The sequence below is a fragment of the Nelumbo nucifera genome, chromosome 2 (assembly GCF_055504915.1).
Source record: "Nelumbo nucifera cultivar China Antique chromosome 2, China Antique-T2T, whole genome shotgun sequence".
NCBI lineage: Eukaryota > Viridiplantae > Streptophyta > Magnoliopsida > Proteales > Nelumbonaceae > Nelumbo > Nelumbo nucifera.
In genome coordinates, this window is record NC_142650.1 from 1,037,475 (window position 1) to 1,060,284 (window position 22,810).

The 22,810-nt window shown below is 41.0% G+C and overlaps 1 protein-coding gene across 3 annotated transcripts in view; it reads right to left on the bottom strand.

The window, feature by feature from the left end:
- Positions 1 to 22,310, bottom strand: part of LOC104594460 (Nucleic acid-binding, OB-fold-like protein) — a 29,393-nt gene extending 7,083 nt beyond the window's left edge. The window contains exons 1-4 of one of the 3 annotated variants that reach the window (XM_088898986.1): positions 22,193 to 22,310; positions 22,048 to 22,107; positions 21,894 to 21,975; positions 9,308 to 9,454 (exon numbers count right to left, since the gene is read on the bottom strand). In XM_088898986.1, coding sequence (XP_088755112.1) covers positions 9,308 to 9,418 — 111 coding nt within the window. In that variant the 5' untranslated portion in view covers positions 9,419 to 9,454; positions 21,894 to 21,975; positions 22,048 to 22,107; positions 22,193 to 22,310. Of the gene's footprint in view, positions 1 to 9,307; positions 9,455 to 19,599; positions 20,022 to 21,893; positions 21,976 to 22,047; positions 22,108 to 22,192 lie in introns of those variants that run through there. The other 2 variants (XM_010254734.3, XM_010254735.3) reach the window with 2 other exon arrangements.
- Between the last annotated feature and the right edge of the window lie 500 nt (positions 22,311 to 22,810).

The following is a 22,810-nucleotide window of genomic DNA, read 5'->3' on the forward strand; positions in this document are numbered from 1 at the left end:
GTTGAATTGTGGCCTTACCCTCCTTAATGATTCTGAAGTCCACGATTTTAGTTGGTTCTGGCAGCAAGATCCCCTCTTCTAAGAACTCTGGTAGTGTTGGTGAAACAGGAGCTGTCGGCCCTAGGTGTTTCTTCAGTAGAGAAACATGGAAGGTGGGGTGTAACTTGGATGAGGTTGGCAGGTCTAGCTTATAGGTAACCTTACCCACCTTCTCAAGGAACTGAAATGGTCCATAGAAACGCAGAGCCAGATCCTGGGAGATTCTTGTTGCCAGGCTACTCTGTCTATATGGCCAAAGTTTTAGATAGACCCAGTCTCCTGATTCATAAGAGACATCCTGGTGCTTCTTGTCATAGTGTGTTTTCATTTGTTGTTGGACCTGCAAAAGATTGGTTTTAAGGTCCCTAAGGACAGCATCTCGCTGGGTTAGATAATCATCCACCTCCACCACTGCAGTTGAGACTTTTTCATAGGGTAACAAGGATGGTGGGTCACGTCCATATAGAGCCTTGAATGGGGTTGCTTGTAGTGAACTGTGGTATGAGGTGTTGTACCAATACTCGGCCCATGGTAACCATTTGAGACATGCCCAAGGGAAATCACTTGTAAAACATCATAGATAAGTTCTAGTGTACGATTAACCACCTTGGATTGGCCATCTGTTTGTGGATGGTACCTGGTTGAGCGATGTAGCTTGGTTCCTTGGGCCTTGAAATATTCAGACCAGAATTTGCTCTTGAAGGCTGCATCACAATCTGAAATGATAGCTCTTGGTGTCCCGTGAAGCTGCAAGACTTCCTGAATGAAAAGCTTGGCCACTTGTACCATTGTATATGGGTGAGCCAATGGTGCAAAGGGGGCATATTTAGAGAGTCTGTCCACAAAGACTACAATGACTGTCTTGCCTGATGAGGTCAGAAGGCCTGTGATGAAATCCATTGAGATTTCCTCCCAAAATTTATCAGAAAGTGGGATGGGCTGAAGTAGTCCAGCTGGTGTTTGGGTATCATACTTGTGTCTTTGGCATGTCAAGCAGTGGGCTACAAAATAGAAATGGGAAGCCAACCTTTTGTGAGTGCGCAAGACTCCCGAATGACCACCTTCTAGAGAGGCATGAAACAGTTCCAGGAGGGCCGGGATGTGAGCTAACTGCACGGGAATAACCATTCTCCCCTTGGAACATTAGGATGCCATTGAAAACTGAATATCCAGGTACATGGCCCTTGCCTTGCACCAGCTGACTCTGAATATTAGTAAGGTGTTCATCTTGAGAGGCTTCTTCTTTCAGCTGACCCGCCAAGGGGTAAATGGGCTGAGACACTGATAATTGACCCAATTCATGCTGCCATGAGAGTGCACCAGCAATCACATTAGTAGGACCTGGTTTCTATTCAATTGTGAAATCAAAACCTAGCAGCTTGTACCACCATTTTTGTTGAACATCTGATAGGTCCGGTTGTTCCACCGAATGTTTTAAACTTTTGTGATCTGTACAGATAGTAAAATGGCAGTCCAGTAAATACCCTCTCCACTTCTGGACGGAAAGGGCCATGGCCATCAATTCTTTCTCATATGTAGATTTTCCTTGGGCCTGTTTTGGGATGACTTTGCTAAAGTAAGCTACTGGTTTCCCTTCATGTAGTAAATCAGCTCCTATCCCTGTGCCTGACGCATCTGATTCCACCACAAATTCTTTAGAAAAGTCTGGTAATGCTAACACCGGATGTGTTGTGAGAACCTGCTTTAATGTAGTAAAGGCGGACTCAGCTGCTTCACACAAATCAAATCTGTTCTTCTTTAGTAAGTGTGTTATGGGAGCAGCCAGAGTCCCACAATTCTGTATAAAGCAGCGATAATATCCTGTAAGGCCAGCATGCATTGAACCTTTTTTGGGTCTGCTTCAGTACCAGCCAAGATGATATGCCCAAGATAATGAATTTGTTTCTTTCCAAAATACATTTGGACATTTTGGCATACAGATGGTGTGCAAAATGTCCAGTGTAGTACATAAGTGCTGCATGTGAGAAGTCCAATCTTTGCTACAAGAATGTCGTCAAAGAACACCAATATAAATTGCCGTAAGAATGGCCGGAAAATTTCATTCATTAGTGATTGGAATGTAGAGGGTGCATTAGTGAGGCCAAATGGCATCACTAAAAATTCATAACGGCCCTCATGTGTTTGAAATGTTGTCTTACAGACAGCATGGGGGTGCACTCTAATTTGGTAATATCCAGCTCTTAAGTCCAGCTTGGAGAAAATAATGGCCAGCCCGAGCTCATCTAGTAGCTTATCTATAATTGGAATGGGAAATCGGTCTCGCACTATGATTTTATTTAAGGCGCAGTAGTCTATACAGAAACGCCAAGTTCCATCTTTCTTTTTAACTAAAAGTATGGGGACCGAATAAGAACTGGTACTGAGTTGGATCATACCTTTGTCTCGTAGTTCCTTCACCATCTTCTCAATTTCCGTTTTATGACGGTGTGGATACTTATAAGGCCATAACATTTGCTGGTGTGGCTCCCAGTTGTATCAGAATCCAATGAACTTGTTCTCTAGATAGTGGCAACTCCATTGGTTCTTGTAAGATATGCAAGTAGTCTTGCAATAGTGATTGGAGTTTGGCCTCTTGGGCTTCTGAGGCCTTCGAAGTCCCCACCCCATCTGAGAGAGTCAGGCCTGAGTAACTAAGGCCTAGACTCATAAGAGTGGTACTTGTTGTTGATTGACAGACCTTGAGTATGGTTTGCAGATGACTCGATTGGACTGTGTTTGGCCCTATCCCTTTGATGTGGCATGGCTTCTCATTTTGGATGAAATCCATGGTGAGCTTGCCCCAATCATGTGTCACTAGGCCCAATTCGCTTAACTAGTGGATTCCCAATATGATGTCTGATCCATAGAAGTCCAACGGATGAAGGTCTACCTTAAATTCACATCCTTGAACGAGCAATGCCACCTTAGCACAACCCCCCTTGCACCAGATACCTCCCCCATTCACTACATATACAAAGGATGGAGCAATGGGTTGCACGGGTAACCCCAATTGTTTGGCAAGCATCACTGTTACAAAATTTAGAGTACTCCCACTATCGATGAGCATCAAGACACATCAGCCATGAATCTGACCCACCACCCTCATTGTAAGGGCTTGCAGAGAGATGGTTGGTTCATTGGGTTTGATTTCTTGTTCTGACTCGCCTATGTTCTCAACAAGTTCTTCTTCCCATTCGTCAGAGTCGGTTTGTAGAAAGAATGCTTGTTGTTTCTTGCAATGATGACCGGGGAGAATTTTTCCTCACAATTAAAATAGAGGCCTTTCCCCCATCGATCTTGCATCTCCGCCCAAGATAGTCTTTTTAATGAAATCGCATGGGCTTGTTGTGGTGTGAAATGTCCTTGCAGATACAATACGATGGTGTCACTCAACAAGATGGGTCCCAATGGCCAATTCTTCTTTAGCCCATTGATATGTTCTTCATGGAATCTAACTAAACTGATTGTCGTGACTACCGTATTTGGTTGCATGGCCTTGACCTCAATTCAAAGATCATTTCGGAGACCCCTAACGAAGCAACAAACAAATCTTGTCGCCAACCACTCAAATTCCATTTGATATTTTCGTAATGTCCCTATTTGACGAATCTTGGCTAATGCTTCATTGAAATCTCCGAAGCAGGATGGCCTAAATCTGATGCAGAGAGCCTCCGTGAAGTTGTTCCACGTTGGTTAAGGATGCAATCATTTGCACCACTGAAACCAGTTATTTGCTTCTCCTCCCAAGTAGATTAAAGCCATTGCTACCCTTTGGTGTTCAGCAATTTCTTAGAGTTCAAAATACTTCTCTGCCCGATAAATCCAAGACAAGGGATCTTGGCCACTGAAGGTGGGAAAAGTCTATCTTGGCTAGAATCCTCACCTCTACTTCTTTGGGATTTGTCGAAAAGGTTTGATTTTTCACTTCATGCCATCAAAATGACAAGGGTTTGGAAATTGAAGAATAGCCTGAACTCGAGTATTGAAAAGAAAGCTTTACTGAGTACCATTGAAGAGATTGACAGAGCAAAAGAGGTGGGCCCCTTATCTAAAGAGTTGAGTCCGAAAAGATCCCAAGCAAAAATTAGTTTTGATAAAATGGCTGTAAAAGAAGAAATTAAGTGGAGACAAAGAGCTAAAGTCACTTGGTTAAAGGAGGGTGACAAAAACACACACTTCTTTCATAAAATGGCAAACGCCCCAACAAGAGCCTCCTCAGTCAACAAGCCGGTGTGGGAGGGTAGGAGTGGGAAATCAATCGAAGAGATTGACAGAGCAAAAGTGGTGGGTCCCTTATCTAAAGAGCTGAGGCTGAAAAGATCCCAAGCAAAAAATAGCTTTGATAAATTGGCTGTAAAGGAAGAAATTAAGTGGAGACAAAGAGCTAAAGTCACTTGGTTAAAGGAGGGTGACAAAAACACACTTCTTTCATAAAATGGCAAACGCCCGAGCAAGAGCTTCCTCAATCAACAAGCTGGTGTGGGAAGGTAGGAGTGGGGAATCAATTGCAGAGATTAAGTCAGTGGCAACCTCTTTTTACAAAAAATCTCTATAAGGAAATTGGACCCACAAACCCTTTCCTATAGACTTTCCTTTCAAGCAGCTGAGTGAAGATCAGAAACTTTGGCTTGAGAGATCCTTCACAGAGGAGGAAGTTAGGACAACAATTAAGAAGTTAGAAGGTGATAAATCGCCAGGGCCGGATGGTCTTACAAACCTTTTCTACTTAAAATGCTGGGATTTTGTGAAAAAAGACTTGATGAATGTGTTCCAGGCTTTTCATTCAAATGCCTCTCTACAAGGAAGTTTGAATGCCACATTTATTACTCTTATTCCAAAGGTTGAAGGGGTTGTGAATATCAAGGATTTTAGACCAATCAGCCTCTTGCACGGTTTTTATAAGATCCTGGTTAAAATTCTGGCAAAAAGAATGAAAGGGGTGTTAGGCAGTGTAATTTCTAATAACCAGAGTGCATTTGTTCCGGGGAGGCAAATGATAGACTCAATTCTCATTGCTAATGAACTGATAGATTCCAGAAGAAGAGAGGGAACTCCGGGTGTGATTTGTAAACTTGATATTGAGAAAGCCTATGGCCATGTCAACTAGAATTGCCTGAATCTTGTGTTGGAAAAAATGAATTTTGGGCAGCAATGGAGAAACTGGATCAGAGTTTGTATTAAATCCCCTAAATTTTCAATCCTAATTAATGGACAATCTACGGGGTTTTTTGGTAGTTCCAAAGGCTTGAGACTAGGTGATCCCCTCTCCCCTTTGTTGTTCATCTGTGTTATGGAAATCCTCACTCTTTTTAGTAAGAAGGCCGCAAATTCTGGTTATTGGGAAGGATTTGCAATCTCCCCTAATAAGGATAAGGTCAATATCCTCCAATTTGCAGATGATACCCTATGTTTTGTTGATGCATCTCTGATTCAGTTGGAAACAGTGCTTGGAATTCTGAGTTGGTTTGAAGCCGGTGTCTGGTCTCAAAGTTAATATGAGTAAAACTCAGATTATCCCAGTGGGCCAAGTCTAAAATTTAGAAGAATGTGCAGAAGTGATGGCTTGTCAAATTGAACTCCTCCCAGTAAAGTATTTGGGGCTACCTCTTGGGGCAAAATGTTCTTCCTCCTCGACCTGGGTTTCAATTATTGAGAGAATGGAGAAAAAATTGGCTTCTTGGAAGGCAAAATATTTGTCATTTGGGGGTAGAGTGACGTTGATTAAGAGTACCCTTTCTAACCTCCCCACTTATTTTCTCTCTCTTTTCCCCATCCCAAACAAAATAGCAAATAGGCTGCAGCAAATTCAGAGGAACTTTTTATGGAGGAGATGGGAAGATGAAAAGAAGATTCACCTTGTAAAGTGGGAGAAAGTGCGTCTCCCTAAGGAAGTTGGTGGGCTGGGAAGAAGAAATCTGAAGAAATTTAACTCAGCCCTTCTCAGTAAATGGTTATTAAGATTTGCTACTGAAAGGAATGCATGGTGGAGTGGGGTGATTGGAGATCTAGGGAACTTCATCCAAGCTGGGGCAGATCTCATTGGGCAGGCATATTGAAAAATCTTCCTATCCTCTTGGATGGGATCAGACTTAAGGTGGGAAAAGAGGATAGAATTAAGTTTTGGAAGGATCCCTGGTGTTTGGAGGGCTCCTTGGCAGAGGCTTTCCCCCTCCTTTTCCAAATTTCTGTGAATCAAGAATCTTCAGTAGCTGAGAATTTTAATTTTTCTGGTGGTTCCATTGTTTGGACACCTCTTTGTAGGAGAAGTTTGTCTGACTGGGGGTTGGATGAGTATGTGGAGCTGTTGGGGCTACTTCAAAATCAGAAGATAGATATGAGTCTGGAGGATGAATGGAGCTGGAAATGGAATTCAGACGGCTGCTTCTCTGTAAAGTCCCTGGTCCTCAAGCTGAACAGTTCGGGTCAGTTGGATTTCCCTGCCAATCAGATTTGGAACCCAATTAGTCCCTCCAAGATTAACTTTCTGGTTTGGACAATGGCTCTTGATAAATGTCTGATTAAAGCTAATCTGAAGAGGCGTGGCATTCAGATTCTGGATCCCTCTTGTGGTTTGTGTGGATCTCTTGCAGAAACTACAGGGCATTTGTGTATTCACTGCCCAATTCCCTTCATGGTTTTGGGGCACTTCCTAAAGGCTTTGGACATTAGTTGGGTTATGCCAAGATCTGTGAAGGAGCTGTTGGGCTGTTGGAGATTTGAGGGCCTAAGCAAGAAAAGAAAGCTTGTATGGAGTACCATTCCTGCAGCTGTGTTGTGGCCTATTTGGGCTGAGAGAAACAACAGAATCTTCTGTAGTAAATTTAAAAGTCTGGATGAAGTACTGCAGAGAGCTGTGGGCAAGTTAATCTCTTGGGTGTCAGTTACTGAGGAGTTCAAACATCAGAATTTGGCTCTTTTGTTTAGTTCTCAGTCCTGGATGTGTTTGTAATTTGATTTGTACCCAGGCAGTCTTAGTGGTCTGGGTTTTTCTGTACTAATTCTTTTTTTCTGTGTTGAATAAATTACATTACCTTTTCCAAAAGATAAAATTACAAGGGATTCCTTGATGTCCCTAAATTCGCTCGTGAACTTGTGCAGATCCACTTCGATTCGATCAACTCGGTCTTCGATGGAGGCAGAACGGGTGTTAGTCATCTTAACCTTTCTTGTGGATTCTGATACCAGAATTGGTGTGTTCCTGCTCACCCAGGAGTCTAACTTCGAGGGAGACTCTACCTCCAAAGAGAGAGAGAGAGAAAGAGAGCAACTTCAAAGGAAAAACTATGATTTCTTATTCTTGTTTATCCTCTTTATATACAGCCTTTACATTTGGTTAATTTTGTTACAACTGCCTACAACCAACAGGTATTGAACTTGCTTACGTGGACCTCCTTTGTACACCTTCTTGATGGACCTGACCAACTTAAATGGGCTTTTGTCTTGCTCAGCATCCTTGCCACTAACAGTGTCACTTTGTACCCAAAAAAAAAGTGCTAGGAGGAAGGTTCGTATCCAGTCCACCCTTCCCAAGACCCAGGATAGCCTGGCCCAACATTGAGTAATGTCCTGGTTTGTTCTTGAGGTTACATGTTAATCAAGCAACTACTAAACAAATAATAATAAAAAAGTAAATAGATAATAGATAATTTGGAGGTGCAAGATTATCAATGACATTTCTCAGACATTGTTATAATCATTTCCTAAAGACAGCACCACAATGTTCTAACCTCAGATTCCAGATTTCTCAAAAATAAAAAGTCATTACCTAATGTTAGCCCCAGCAATCTGGGCTCTTAGTAGGGGAAGACCAGATATGGACCTAATGATGTAGCCTGTAGAACAGGGTAGGAATCTTACAAATTTTAGATCTGGTGGTGGGCTTTGTAGGGTGAAGGACTATAGTCAATTAGGGATGAAGAATGGGGATGGAAAAGCAAGTAGATAGCTTGCTATCCACCAAAGAATGAGCAAACTAGAGAGAGGAGTGCTCTTGCTGTTTGGATAAATAGCAATGAGATAAGTCACTTAGAAGAAGAAACATGTGAGAGAGGAGTGAAAAGAAGATAATTTTCTAGCAAAAACTAGAATTCATTGAACCAAACTATATTTCTTCAAACCAACTATTCTTAAAGCAAGTAGATAGCTTGCAATCAACAGCAATGAAATAAGTCACGTAGAAGAAGAAAGAGGTGAGAGAGGGGTGAAAAGAAGAAAATTTTCTGGAAAAAAACAGAATTCACTGAACCAAACTATATTTCTTCAAAACAACTATTCTTAAACTGCAATTACAACGACTCTATTTATAGACTCAAGATATGAGCTCAAGTGTCCCTTTATAGCCTTAGATTTGGGCTAGGAAACTGAACAACTTCTAATTGCTTCGAAACTAAGACAAATCCTAAGGTAACCCAAAGGGACACTCCAATAAGAACTCTAATTCCTCAAACAACTCCAATAACCCATTATTGTTCCCATTAAGACTAACTTACTTTAAAGACACCTGAACTAAAAATAGAAAACAGCAGGTTTATTAAACATAGTAATTGCAAGAATTACTAAAAATAGTAAAACTCCAAAGTTACCATAAATAGGAGTTTTCAAATAACAATAAAATTCTAAAAAAACAGAACCCTATTCTTAAGACACCTACAAGTAGGAGAAAAAATGAAACACTACCAATATCCTATCACCAAAACATTCTGAAATTGGTGTAGGAATTGGGTAATTGGTTTGTTTTCCCATGACTTCTTTCCTTGCTTTTGCATCTGCATCACCTAACCTTCAACTTCTTTTGGCACAAAGTGGCTTCTCTCAAACTCAAACATGTGTTTTGACGTTTTCACAATTGTTAGCGCAAGATTTTAATTTTACCACTACACCAAGCAGTGGCCCCTGAATTTGAGATTGCTTAACTAAATTAAAACGGAAATAAAATAACAACAAAAACAAAGGAGGAGCAAAGGAATTAGGAGAATTACAATAAAACTGCAACGGAACCCAATTTGATAGTTCTAATGCTTAAATAGTCCAAGTACATGGTAGGTCAGGTAAGAAAAATGCAACCAGATAGCAAGCTAAAGAATAAATATGTACGCTATAAAACAACATCAAGAAGAAGACAGATCTAGTTCAGAATTTCTATAGAATCAAAGGGGACAAAAAGAACTTTGAAGAAAAATACCAGGACAGAAAAATCAGATTACAAAATAAATAAATAAATAAACATTAAAAAGAGGCAAGAGAAAGCAATTAAAACATAAACACCCACCTCAATGACATTTGAACCTCGAAGGGATACAACTCGCATTATGCTTTGTCCTTCTTGTAGAGTAAGGACTTCTTCCCTAGCAGCCCTCTTTAGATTCTTCCGTCCTTTCATGAGGTTTTTTTCCTGCTATTATGCAAGACCTACAAACTGAAAACGAATAGGTTATAAGTGAAAAATGAAAAACAAAGAGGAATACCATAAAGAATTCCATACAGGTAAATATATACTGGATAGGTTATTTGTATAACTACACTACCACAGATAAAGTATGGCGAGTCGCATGAAGCTATAAATACAGGCAATGTCTATTTAGCGGTCAGCAGGTTCTTATTTTTCATTTATCATTATCTTTTTTTTATCAGCAAAGGAGAATTTTATTTGAAATTAGAGTTAAAAATTTTACAACTTTGTGTATGGGATTCGGGCTCCCACATTATTACATATTTCTGTCCCTCTTTACATTGCAGCCCAAAACAATTGTTGCCTCAAAGCCCCTTGCTTAGCAACATAATCAGCTAGCCCATTTGCACTCCTTCTAACACATTTGAATTCAGCCTCTACCTCCCTTGCGACCATTTCCACTTCCCTTATCACTTGTTTGAAAGTCCACGGAGTAGTTCTATTGTTTTTAGCCCAAGAGATGATAACCTTGGAGTCCCCTTCAACCTCAATATGCCTCATACCTAGTTGCCTAACTATCTTTAGTCCTTGTAGCAATGCCATTAACTCAGTTTTTAGAGAGTTGCCCATGCAAATAGGTCCAGAAAACAATGCTAATATTCTCCTTCCAGAATTTCTGATTACATGCTAATATTCTCCTTCCAGAATTTCTGATTACATGCTAATATTCTCCTTCCAGAATTTCTGATTACTCCCTCGATACCTGACAGTCCCGGATTTCCAAAAGATCTTCCATCAAAATTCAGTTTGATTATGTTACCATCTAGAGGTTTCCATTCCATCCTTACTCTCTCTTTCACTCTTGAAGATTGTGCTACCTCTGTCCAGAATTTTATAATGTCTATGACTGAGAAATCTTGAAAGATATGCAAAGATCTTACCCAATGAGCTACTTTAACTTTAATTGTGCCAATTGCCTCCTCAAGTGTTCTACTCTTGTCCAAGAATATTCTGTTATTCCTTGCTTCCCAAACCACCCAACAAATAGTTGTCTTTGTAGCCTTACACATAACCATCCCTCTTTTCTTTGGTTGCCTCAAAAAGTCTCAGTTGAAAGGTCTTGCCACATCTTGAGGGGAAACCCACCTGCAACCAAAGAGAAAACAAAAAAAAATTCCCAAATGTGGTGCACAAAGGAACAAGATAATAATAGATGTGTCAAGGTCTCACCACTTTCCTTACAAAGGGAGCACATGTGAGGAGAAAGGCAAGCAAAAAGGCCTTCTTCTCTGCAACATATCACAAGTATTAACCTTGCCAAGGAATAGTTCCCAACAGAATGCTTGATTTTTGGGAGGATAGGCTTACTCCAAATTTCTTTTACAGGGAAGTCCCCAACCGGGTTGCTAGGTGTGGCAAGAACACTAAAAAAGGAGGAACAAGAGAAAAGACCATCTGAGGAGCCTTTCCATATTCTAGAATCTTCCAAGGATGGGTCCAAATGAATTTGTCCCATTAGATCCAGCAATTGAACTAAAGAGGCACATTCATTTTCCCTAAGGCCCCTTTTGAAACCCAGATTCCAATTGACCCCATTTGGGCCAGGATTACCCAAAATGCTTACTTTTTCCCCTTTGAAGTTTGACAAAGTGTATAGGTCAGGGAAGAGGTCTTTGAGTGGGCTATCTCCCACCCAAAGGTCTTCCCAGAAATGAACATTATTACCCTGGCCCACATCAAACCAAACAGAATTAAGGAATGTTGGGTAAAATTCATAAATTGCTTTCCAATGAGAAGATGAGGAAACATGAGGGGCAGTTTTTGCACCCCAACCATTTCCAACCAAACTATGAATACTCACAATGACTTTGTTCCATAGCATGTCTCTCTCAAACGAGAATTTCCACAACCATTTTCCTAACAGAGCTGAATTCCTAAGTGAAATATTTCCTATTCCCAAACCCCCTTTATCCTTGGGCTTTCTAACTTGATCCCAATTAATCAAGTGAGTCTTCCTCTCCTCACCTAGGTCCCAAAGGAAATCTCTCATGTATTTTTCTAACCTCCTTACTACTCTATAGGGTATTCTAAAGGTTGGGAGGAAGTAAATAGGGAGGTTTGCCAACATGGCTCTAATCAGTGTTATCCTACCACCTAGAGAGATATAATTCCTCCTCCACAGAGCTAGCTTCCTAGCAAATCTTCCAATGACTGGCTTCCAAAAACCTTTTAACCTAGGGTTACCACATAAAGGTAACCCCAAGTAGCTAATTGGCCAATTTCTAATCTCACGCCCCAAAATCTCTACAAATCTATTGAGTTTCCCTTCCTCCAGATTGATCCCTACAATGCCTGTTTTGGTCCAATTTATCCTTAAACTTGCCACCCCCACAAAGTAATCCAATAGCAACTTTAGGCTAACCACTCCTTCCTCGTTGCCTCCCTCACAAAAGAAAATTGTGTCATCTGCAAATTGAAGGTGGGTAACAACCACTTGATTACCTATCCTCTACCCTCTTAACAATCCTTGGAAATCGGCTTTCGCCACCATTCTGCTTAACACCTCAGCCACTAAAGTGAAAAGAAAAGGGGATAAGGGGTCTCCTTGCCTATTTCCTCTCTCAACCGGAAAGAAATCCTTCGCTACTCCATTAATAAGAATTGAATAAGAACAAAACTTAAACATCCCCTAATCCAAGATCTCCATTTGGTTCCAAAACCCAACCTTTCTAACATTTGAAGTAGCACTTCCCAGTTGACCATATCATAGGCTTTCTCTAGGTCCACCTTACACACCAACCCTTTTCCTCTACCCTTTCTTTTTTCTGCAACACACTCAATGGCTACTAAAATTTGATCCATAATCTGCCTACCTTCCACAAAGGCACCTTGGAATGGTGAATGATCAATGGTAGCACTTTTTTTATCCTTTCTAAGAGAACCTTTGCAATAATTTTGTATACACTCCCAACAAGACTAATTGGCCTATAATCTTTAGGGGTTTTGGCCCCCCTCCTCTTCGGGATTAAAGTGATAAAAGTGGCATTCACCCCTCGAGGCACCTCTCCTTTGAGAAGGAATTCATTGAACACTTCCAAAATATACGTTTTCAACCAATCCCAGTATTCTTGATAAAAGGCCATTGAAAATCCATCCGGCCCGGGGGGCTTTTGATCTTTCCATGGAGAAAATTGCATTCTTAAGTTCTTCCAAAGTGAAGTTCCTCTCCAAGAACAGAGACTGCTCTTCTGAGAGCCTATCCCCTTCCATTTCTGGTAGCTCTATTGTCACCCCGCTTGAGCTTGTAAAGACTTCCTTGAAATGGTTAAAAAGATCCTTGTGATTTCCTGACTCTCTCTTACTTCCTAACCCCCCTCCTCCACGCTAACGATTAAATTTTTCTTTCTCCTTCCATTTGCAATTGCATGGAAAAACTTAGTATTACCATCTCCTTCAACAATCCATTGACACCTTGACTTCTGTCTCCAACAAATTTCCTCCTTAAAATCTCTTCCAATTCTTGCTTGATTTTCCATCGATCCTCTCTCTCTTCTTCTGATAACCTTTTGATTGCCTCTTTCTTGTCTAGCTCCTCAATCTTCCTCACTAAATTATCTTTTATTTCCTCTACCCTCCCAAAATGCTCTTTGTTCCACTCTTTTATTTTCCTTTTTATCCTCTTTAATTTCCATGCAAAGCTTAACATTTTCATACTCCCCAAAGATCTGAGTTCCTGCCACCAATCCTTCAGTCTAGTTTTAAATGAGTGATCCTCAAACCACATGTTTTCGAATTTGAAAGGAGTCAGGCCTCCCCCCGGAATTTCCTTCTCAATGGAGATGGGGCAATGGTCTAAGGTAACCCTAGGTAGCCCTTTTACTACTATTGAGCCTCATAATTCTTCTCAGTCGGGAGTAATGAGAAATCTATCCAGTTTGGAGCAGGTTGGGGGGATTGAAAATTTGACCATGTATAGTCCACCCTTAACATCGAAGGTTCACTCAATTCAAGGGAATCAATTAAGTTATTAAACTTTCTCATGATGGTAGTGATTCCTTGGTTCGGCTTGTTTGTTTCTCCCGAATATCTTATAACACTGAGGTCACCTCCCACACACCATGCTCCCTCCCAAATTCCTCTAATAGCAAATAACTCCTCCCAAAAAGCCTCCCTATCTCTATAGGAGTTAGGACCATATACATTTGTTATCACCCATTCACACCCATCCGAGGGTCTTCTAATTTTTAAGGAGACTGAGTATCTACCAATTAATTCCTCCACACATTCCATTTCCTCATTTCTCCAAATGGTCAAAATCCCTCCTGAGGCTCCCCATGATGGGGCATATGACCAGCTTAGACCCCTGGCTCCCCAAATGCTTCTTATCCACCTTCTATTCAGCTCTGATAGTTTGGTTTCTTGAATCAAATCAGATCTGGTATTTCTTTTCTGAGAGTATTCCTAATTATCCTCCTCTTTTTGGCACTTCCAAGGCCTCTTACATTCCAGTTGACTATCTTCATTTCAATCTGCTTAAGACCCCTTATCAATGGCTGCCTATTGTTCCCCTCTTTTTTCTTTTCAGGCTCCCCTCTTCCTTCTTCTCATAATTAATTCCACACTTAAGTTTCTCTAGCTCACTTTGCTTTCCTTTCTTCCTTAAATATAAATTATTTCCTTCACTCTTCCTCCCACTCTTCTGCTTCCTTCTAACTCTTCTTTTTCCTCCTGATTCAGCCTCCTAGCATCCTCCTGGATTAAGGTTCGAGATACTGACTTTGGTCGGGTGAAGGGGTGGTTTACTCTATTTTCAACATTCTCCACTCCTAGGGTTGGATCCAATAGGTTTTCCAGAATTAGGGACTAGATTCTAGTTCTCTCTTGTTCTAAGCTATTGTCCAGATGGTTCTCAGAATCTTGAGTTATGGCACAATCCATTAGGATATTCAAGGGAGGGATGGCATTGGTTGTACCTGCGCAATTCGACAAACATAGCTTAGAGGGGTATACACAAGGACTCACAGACTAAAAAGGTAAAAACAAAGAAACGGGGTTAGGGACTCCCTGTGCCAGCAAGTCTGAATCCTTCCCTTTATCAATACCCTTTAATTCGAAAACCTTGGCAAGCAATCAAATTTCCCACTCGAATATATCACCACCATCTAAGCTTTATCCCAACTATATGTGGTCGGCTACATGAACGATGAATCTTGTTTCACCATTCCTTGACACAACAATCGGGTTGCTCCATTGCGACCTGGGTGACCAGGGTTCAAAACTTGGAAACAGCCCCTGTATGTACAAGCTAAAGGCTTCATACATCTGTAACATGTACGGTGTACCTCCCCAGATCCTGCATTGGTGGAAGCCCCATTCACTGGGCTGCCCTTTATCCATTGTTAAATTATGAACCCTTGAATCATTTCTTACTACTTTAACCCATGTCCTTTTTTATTTACCCCTAGCCCATCTAACTAACTTCATTTCTGACTCTATCCTTTCTACTTTTCCCACTCATCCATCTCAAATGCATTTATGTAAAACTCAATTTTTAAGCATGTTTCTTAACTTCCCTCTCACTAGAATATATACATGTGCAAATTATAAATAAAATGCTATAAAATAATGAATACTAAAACAAACTACTTGTGATCATATAAACAAATAAACGAAGAGAAAACAAATAAAAAATCATTGGTAATACCAAAACCTAGATGCATTGGGAGAATGTAATCAATGGAATCCCAAAGTCTTCAATTGAGCCTGATCCAAGGAAGAGCTTAAATAAACAAAGGCAAACAAAAATAGAAGAATCAAATTTTGGGAAGAGAGAAACAACAGGATTTTCCAAGGGCAAGAAAAATCCAAGGAAGCGCTTGTTGAAGTCATTACCATCAAGTTTCTGCATTGGTTGAAAGTGCAGCAACTGTTCAAGGACTTCTCCTAAGATGACTTAGTTAGAAATTGGAGTTTGGAGTTCTATCCATATCCTCTCCCTTTTCCCCGTCGGGAGTTGGGGGTGTCTTCAAAAATGAGGAAGGAAGAGTTTTGGCCCTTTACTCGGGCCCGATTGGGGTGGGAGATTCTTTGAGGGAAGAAGTCATGGCCTTACTCCAAGGACTGAAATTGGCGAAACAATGGGGAATGCAACACTTAGAAGTAGGAGACTCCAAACTAGTAATAGGGTGGATGAAATATAGAAACTTGGGAAAGGGACTTAGGGTGCATTTTAATTGGCGAAACAGCATCTAAGAGAGATTATTAGCTTAGCAAAGGAACTTGGGGTGCATTTTATATGGGTAAGAAGGTCAGCAAATGGAATGGCTGATGCTTTAGCTAAGCAATGAGTTGTTAGGGAGGCATTGTTTTGGGCTTGTTTGTAGGGCTTTTGTTCTGATTTTCCACCCACCCTGTGGGCGGTGGTGATATTTGTACTCTGTTTAATATCTCCAATGAAAGTTACATTTCATATAAAAAAAAATAGAAGAATCAAATATGGGAATGTGAAGCAACCAATCACAATGCCCTCTTCTCAACCTCTTGTCATAACTTTTCTTTCTTCCTTTTTTGTTGATAACAGCAACATTTTTATTAGTTGATGAAAAGAATGAAATATGTAAAACATGCTTTACATTCCAATTATAAGCTGGCATGCACCACCTAACCCCCCATTTGCTATATCGCAATTGAGACATATACAATTTGTCCCTGTTCACCCCTAAACTTGCCCTGCATATTATCCAACCCATTAGCTAATCTTCAAACCCAACAAAATTTAGAATTCAATTTGCCAGCTATATTTATCTCCTACATTCATTTCTTCCCAAATTGTCCCGATAACTACAGCTTAATTATCTCCTACATTCTCACCTAACCCCCCTTAATTAGTAGCTTGTTTTTTGGTTTGAATTTCTGAAAACACCCAAGCTTCTTTCTCCTCCATTCTTACTCTCAGTCTCAAAAAAAAAAAAAAAAAAACCTAAAAGAAGAGTAAATGTTGGGGCTAGCTCCGACATTTCATTTGTAATCCAACATCTCTATATAATAAATTAATAATTCGATTGTTCTATAGTATGTAATATTTTGGAAATTTTTGTTTAATTTATTAGTATCATTCTTGCAAGTCCAGATTAGCTGCAATTGGTGGGGCCATGTTAGGGGATGTTAAATCAATGGTACCACCCCACGTCAAGCTTACAAGTGAAGGGAGGTAGATTCATGTGAGCATTATAAGCCTCTCTCAATCAAATGCAGTAACGTAGGCTCTTTTAACTTGTTTTTCTTCTTCTTTTTTTTTTCTTTTGATAGATAAAATTCAATTGATTTCATTAGAAGCAAATGAAAATAGTTCGTTACAAGCATCCCAAAATGAGGCGCGAGGTGGAACCTCACTCATTGATACAGAAACATCATAAATTTACAATTGGGCCCAGTACAACTGTTCCCTAGTTACCCCTTGTTTAGCTAGAGAATCAGCAAAAGCATTTGCCTCCCTCCCCACCCATTGTATAGTTACCTCCATCTGCTGAGTTAACCATTTGAATTTCTTCAATTCATTTCTGTAAGCCCAGATCACTGAATCTAGGTTTTTTAGCCAACCCCACCACCACCTTGGAGTCCCCTTCTATGACCAAATTTTCCAATCCCAACTCTCTTGCAATCTGTACACCTTGTAAGGCTGCATACAATTCTGCCTTTAAGGAGTCTCCATTCCCCACTGGTCCTGAGAACAGTGCTCTTAAGTTTCCTTCCTTGTCTCTAATGACCCCTCCTATTCCAGCTGGGCCTGGGTTGCCTTGACTACTCCCATCGAAGTTTAATTTCAGAAATCCTTCAATGGAAGGAACCCAAACCAGCCTTGCCTTAACCTTCTTAAAGCAAATATTTTTTGAAATTTCTAGAGATGTATAGGAGTTGTGCATTAGAAGCCTCAATTTCAAGGTCAGCAAAACCAAAAAAAGTATGCTAAGGATAATATCAATAGCTCCAAGATGTGAATCTGTCCTTCAAATCTGATATAAAACTGATAAAAAATAAGAAAAGTGAGAGAGAAAAAAAGGTTACAACAGAATAGAAGAAGATTGAGAAGAAGAAGGGAAAGGAGAAGAGAGTTCGATGGGCTTCTCTCTCCCTTCAAGTGGGCGGCCAGCAAAGCAAGAACTTAAAAGAAATTAAAAAGAGATTAACAGGCCCATTAACTCATAAAACAGATAGAACACTACTTAAACATAAAACAAATATTAGGGCCTATTCGGCCCAGTCTCTCTAAACTCCAAAAAGCTAGAAATCAAACACTCAAATGTAATTTATGGAGGAGAAGGATCATGAGATTGTGAAAACCATTGAATGTGATAGGAAGAACACCATCAACACTGTTGAAGCCTGGGCAGCCAAGGAAACAATTTGTGTGACTTTGAGGATGAATCACTCGTGTACCATCATTGAGGGCAATTCCAAGCTTATTATTGACTCGTGTACCATCTTTGAGGATGAATCACTCGTGTACCACCATGGAACATCTTAACCACCATTGATGATATTTGAGGCATCATGGTAAGTTGCAGTGTTGAGATCTTTTTTTTAAGATAAATAAAAAAAGGAATTTATTAAAGAAACAAGAGCAAGCCAATACAATAGGTGATGTGAGATGAAAAAAGAAAGATACAAAGGACAAGAATAAAATACATCAAGAAGGTTCACCCAATTCCAAACAAGACCAAAAACCAGCCCCAAAAGATTCTCTAGAATCTCCTGAAAACTCTGGCAGAATTAAGATCTAATCCAATATTCTTCTTCCAATGAGAGAGCAAAGTTCCTCCTTAGATTTTTCCTTGCCTTCAAAAAGCCTTTTGTTTCTTTCCTTCCAAAGCTCCCAGCAAACAGAAAAAGGAACAGAAGACCATACAATTTTTGCCTTCTTGGAACCTGAGAGAACTGGCCAGCAAGCGAAGATATCCGTAGTTTGGGGTTTGGAGAATTCCCCAACATGACCAAAAATGTTAAAGAAGATGAAGGACTTCTTCCTCAGTTTCACAACACAAATAACATCTATTAGACATATGAAATCTTCTTTTTTTAATTGATCTTGAGTAAAAATGTTTTCCAAAGCTGTCAACCAAAAAGCTGCAACTCTAGGAGGAACCGGATTCCCCCAAACTCCTTTTTAATTGACTAATGCTTTAGATCAAATTCAACTTCCAAGCATGTGTTTTCTAGAAGCTAACAAGCTAGCTGAGCCTGCTCTTCTAAATACGAAGAATGGATTCCTTAATCTTGTTTCTTGATAGGAAAGCATCCACTGATCAATATCAGAACAGCTCTTTTCAGGATGATGTGGAGTGCTTAGACTTATCAACTGTGTCATTGTGAGGCAAGAGAGCTTGGTCAATAAAATTCACTAACTGAGAAGTATCAACCACTTCATCATTGGAAGAAGTAGTGAAGCATCGGTGGTTGAAAAAGAGCTGTGAAAGGATATTACACGTGTACCTCCATTCTCTTGATGAGATAAGAGTGCACATTAACAGAAGTTTGAGGGAGAGAGATATACCTAGCACACAGTTTATCAGTAGCCACATCCAAAGTTCAAAGTATCAAATAGCAGCCGATACATATGAACCGGTGTGAACGTCGGAAACCGACCATTCACTTCATGGCTGAACAGATGGAGTCGCCACCCCTCAAAATACACAACTGCGAGTAATTGGCCTTTTGGGGTTGGATTTCATAAAATATTTAGAATTAACGGTGACTCCATACCATTCTGGGTAAGTTGAGAGAGAAAGGGAAGGGGCTCTCTCCAATTCCCTTCTCTAATTTTTAAACAATGAAAAACTGCAAATTCAAATTGAGAACCTGCATTCCCCAGCAAAATCCTCCCTCTCCTCCTCTACACCAGACATCACCTGAGCAAAACGTGAGAAAATACGTCCCCACCCCTTTTCTATCATGACCCCACCTTCGGACTCGCAGACTAACCAGAAGGATTGAGAGAGTGAAATCGTTGCCTCCTCCAAACAGAGGAGAAATGCAGATACTTTCAATAATCAACAAACGGAACGAGAAACCGACAAACAACATTAGATGAGAAATTAAAGAAAAAGAAAGAACTCCTTGAGAAAACGCAACACTGTAACTAATCCAGGGAACAAAAGTGAGGTAAAAAAGTTTACCTCTATATACCTTCGGTTGATGGAATGACTCTGCTCAAGCAGTACAGAATGTAAGCTTTCAGATAGTATTTGGCGATGAATAAAGCACCGAAGTGAGGGTATTAGTCGAAACAACTGATGATATTCGCAATAGTGGCGAAGACAGTTAGTGCTGTAGACGTTCCCTGTACGTCGACGACCAAAACAATGGCTGTGAAATACAGTATTCCCTATCGGCTTGGGTCACCGGTAATGGGCGAGACACTGGTTTAGCGGCGGAGATCTTCTGGAACCGAAGAGATTTATCTCTTCCCGACGTCAGATACTACTCGCTCTCCCTCTGGCTCGAGATCCCCTCTACAGACTTCTATTCTCCCTCGGTCAGTTTCGACACGGTAGAGAGAGTCTAGATAGTAGACAGAAAGACAGTCGTTGGCTGGAGAAAGTTGATTTTGTCGAGGGGAGTTCCGTGGGTAAGTAGGGGTCGCAATTTTCCCCGTCCCCGACGGGTACCCGGGATACCCGACCCGATTGGGTCGGGTATGGGATAATTTGGCGGGGTCGGGGTCGGGGATGGGGCGATCCCTGAATGTCCGATCGGGTTCGGGGACGGGGGTGGGAAAAGCAAGCCCCGCCCCAACCCGGCCCCGATTAATATATATAACATTATATATTATATAATTATAATAATTATTATTCGTTTTTTTCAAAGATTAAAACTTAAAAAACAGCAAAACACTAAAACCCTCGACAATAAAACACAAAACACTTCGACTTTGAGTCTTTGACAAAGAGAAGAGAGAATTCTTTGAACCCTAAGTTCGTGCCTTTGTCTTCGTCGCTGATTCATCGACCGCCATCACTATCACCACCCGCTCGTCAGACATCGAACAGAGGTACTCAAAGAAGAGTTTAATTCTTTAATCTTCCTTCAACCTTCGTCTATCGTTGCCAATCACCATCGCCCATCGGGCTCTCTTTCTCGTCGCTGACCTCAACTCTCGCAATGGTCCCCTCTCTCTCTCTCTCTCTCTCTGACTCTCAGTCTTTCTCTCAATCCCTCTCTCTCTCTCACCGACCTCACTCTTAGTCTTTCTCTCAATCTCTTTTGGAATTGGGTAATCACTCTCAGTCCGACGGAGAATTCATCTCCATCGGGATCGGGAATGGAGGGGGGATTCCTTTCCCCACTGGGGATTGGGGACGAGGATGGGGGGTGATTTGGGGGTCAGGATCGGGAACGGGGAATGTAATCCCCGCCCCGTTGCCATTCCTAGGTAAGAGAAGGAATCGACTTCGATCAATGCAAGCCCCATTCGCATGAGTTCAAATCTGCGCCCCACCGTCTCTCGCCCCACGTCGAGCGTCCGCCATCTGTCCTTCCGCACGCGGTCAGAATTTCAGCGTGCGGGGCTAACGGGACGGCCGTTAGCTTGTCCCGTTAGCCCCAAGACTAGCCCAAAACCGAGTCAAAACCCTCATTTACTCATTTCTACATTCCCGCGTGCTTGAACTGGCCTCCCCTGAACCACGTTCTTCTCCCTTCACCCGAGCTCGGGTCCAACTACAACGACCGGCCATCTACAATGACCACCGACGATCATCCAGCCATTTCACTGTTAGAGGTACTCTCCAACTCTCATATCATCACTCTTTCACACATTTTTTTATTTTTTTCCTGGTATTTTATTTTTTCAGAAATCAGAGAAACCACCGGTAACAGTGCTTTTTTCTCCAGCACCAGCGATATCAGCAGCGGAGGCAATCTCCTGTGGAAGTTGATGTTATTTGCCATTTTCTGGAGCCTCTAGATTGAGAGGAAAGCAGTATTTGACAGAAAAATCAAACCCAGGGAGAAGATAATTGCTAAAACAAAGATTTCAGGGATCATCAGGCGCAGATTGTTTTTTATTCAAGAATTTGATTTTGATTATTCAAAGAACAACAAAATATCAGAAAAAAGAAAAGAAAAAATCCACCAAAGCGTTGGATCTCTTTCTTCTTTCTCTTTTTTATCCAATCGGTCTTCTACCCGCATATCACTTTATTCAGGTCTCCTTCATAGAGTTTAATTAATATATTTTCAGAGAGAGAGATACAATTCGTGCTTTTCGAAAAGCAGTACATAAATCAAAAGAATTACATCAAATAATTTAGAGGATAAACAACAAATGAATTTAAGTTCAGTGATTTCCCAATGTCAACCGCAGTATGAAAGGGAATGTACAGAACCATTTAATTCTCCCATACTAACAAGTATGAAGTTCCCGTCATGTATCCTACTAGGAGAGGAACAAAACACTTCAGAAACCTACACCAATCAGATCACATATGTATCGACAAAACACTTCGCCGGTGCCGGAGAAAAAAGCACTGTTGCCGTGGTTTCTCTAATTTCTGAAAAAACAAAATATCAGAAAAAAAAATAAGAAAATGTGTGAGAGTGATGATATGAGAGTTGGAGAGTACCTATGACAGTGAAATGGTCGGATGATCGCCGGTGGTCAATGTAGATGGCCGGTGGTTTCTCTGATTTGAAATGAGAAAACAAAATATCAGAGAACAGGGTTGAAAAAACAAAATAGCAAAACAAAATATGAGTGTTGGAAAATACCTGGTCAAGGTGAATTCACCGGAGCGGTCGCCAGTGCCGAAGAAGGAGAGGTTGGGTAAGGGGAAAAGAACGGGGTCAGGGGAATCCAATTCAAGCATGTGGGAATGTAGAAATGAGTAAATGAGGGTTTTGACTCGGTTTTGGGCCAGTTTTGGGGCTAACGGGACAAGTTAACGGCCGTCTAGTTAGCCCCACACGCTGGAATGCCGACCGCGTGCGGAAGGACAGATGGCGGACGCTCGGCATGTGGAGCGTTTGTGGGGCGAAAGGCGGTGGGGCACAGATTTGAACTCTGTTCGCACACCGCAAGGATGCGCCACGCGTCCTTCCACGCATGCAACATCTAAACCAGCGTTTAGCATTCCTCACCATTTAGTTCTATGCTCAAATGAATTATTTTCAGGGTAAATTCCAGCGTGCGGAAGGATAGATGGCGGGATGCTCCAAAATAAAACAAAGAAAAGGGGAAAGAGACGCTAATTCATCAAAACCCTAACCTTTCAAACCTAGAAGTTCCACTATGTGGTGAATAAAAAAAATGAGATGAAGAACTCGACTGTTCATATGAGATGGTGCGTGTTACCCAACTTTGGAGTTTGGTGGAAAAAGATGAGATGA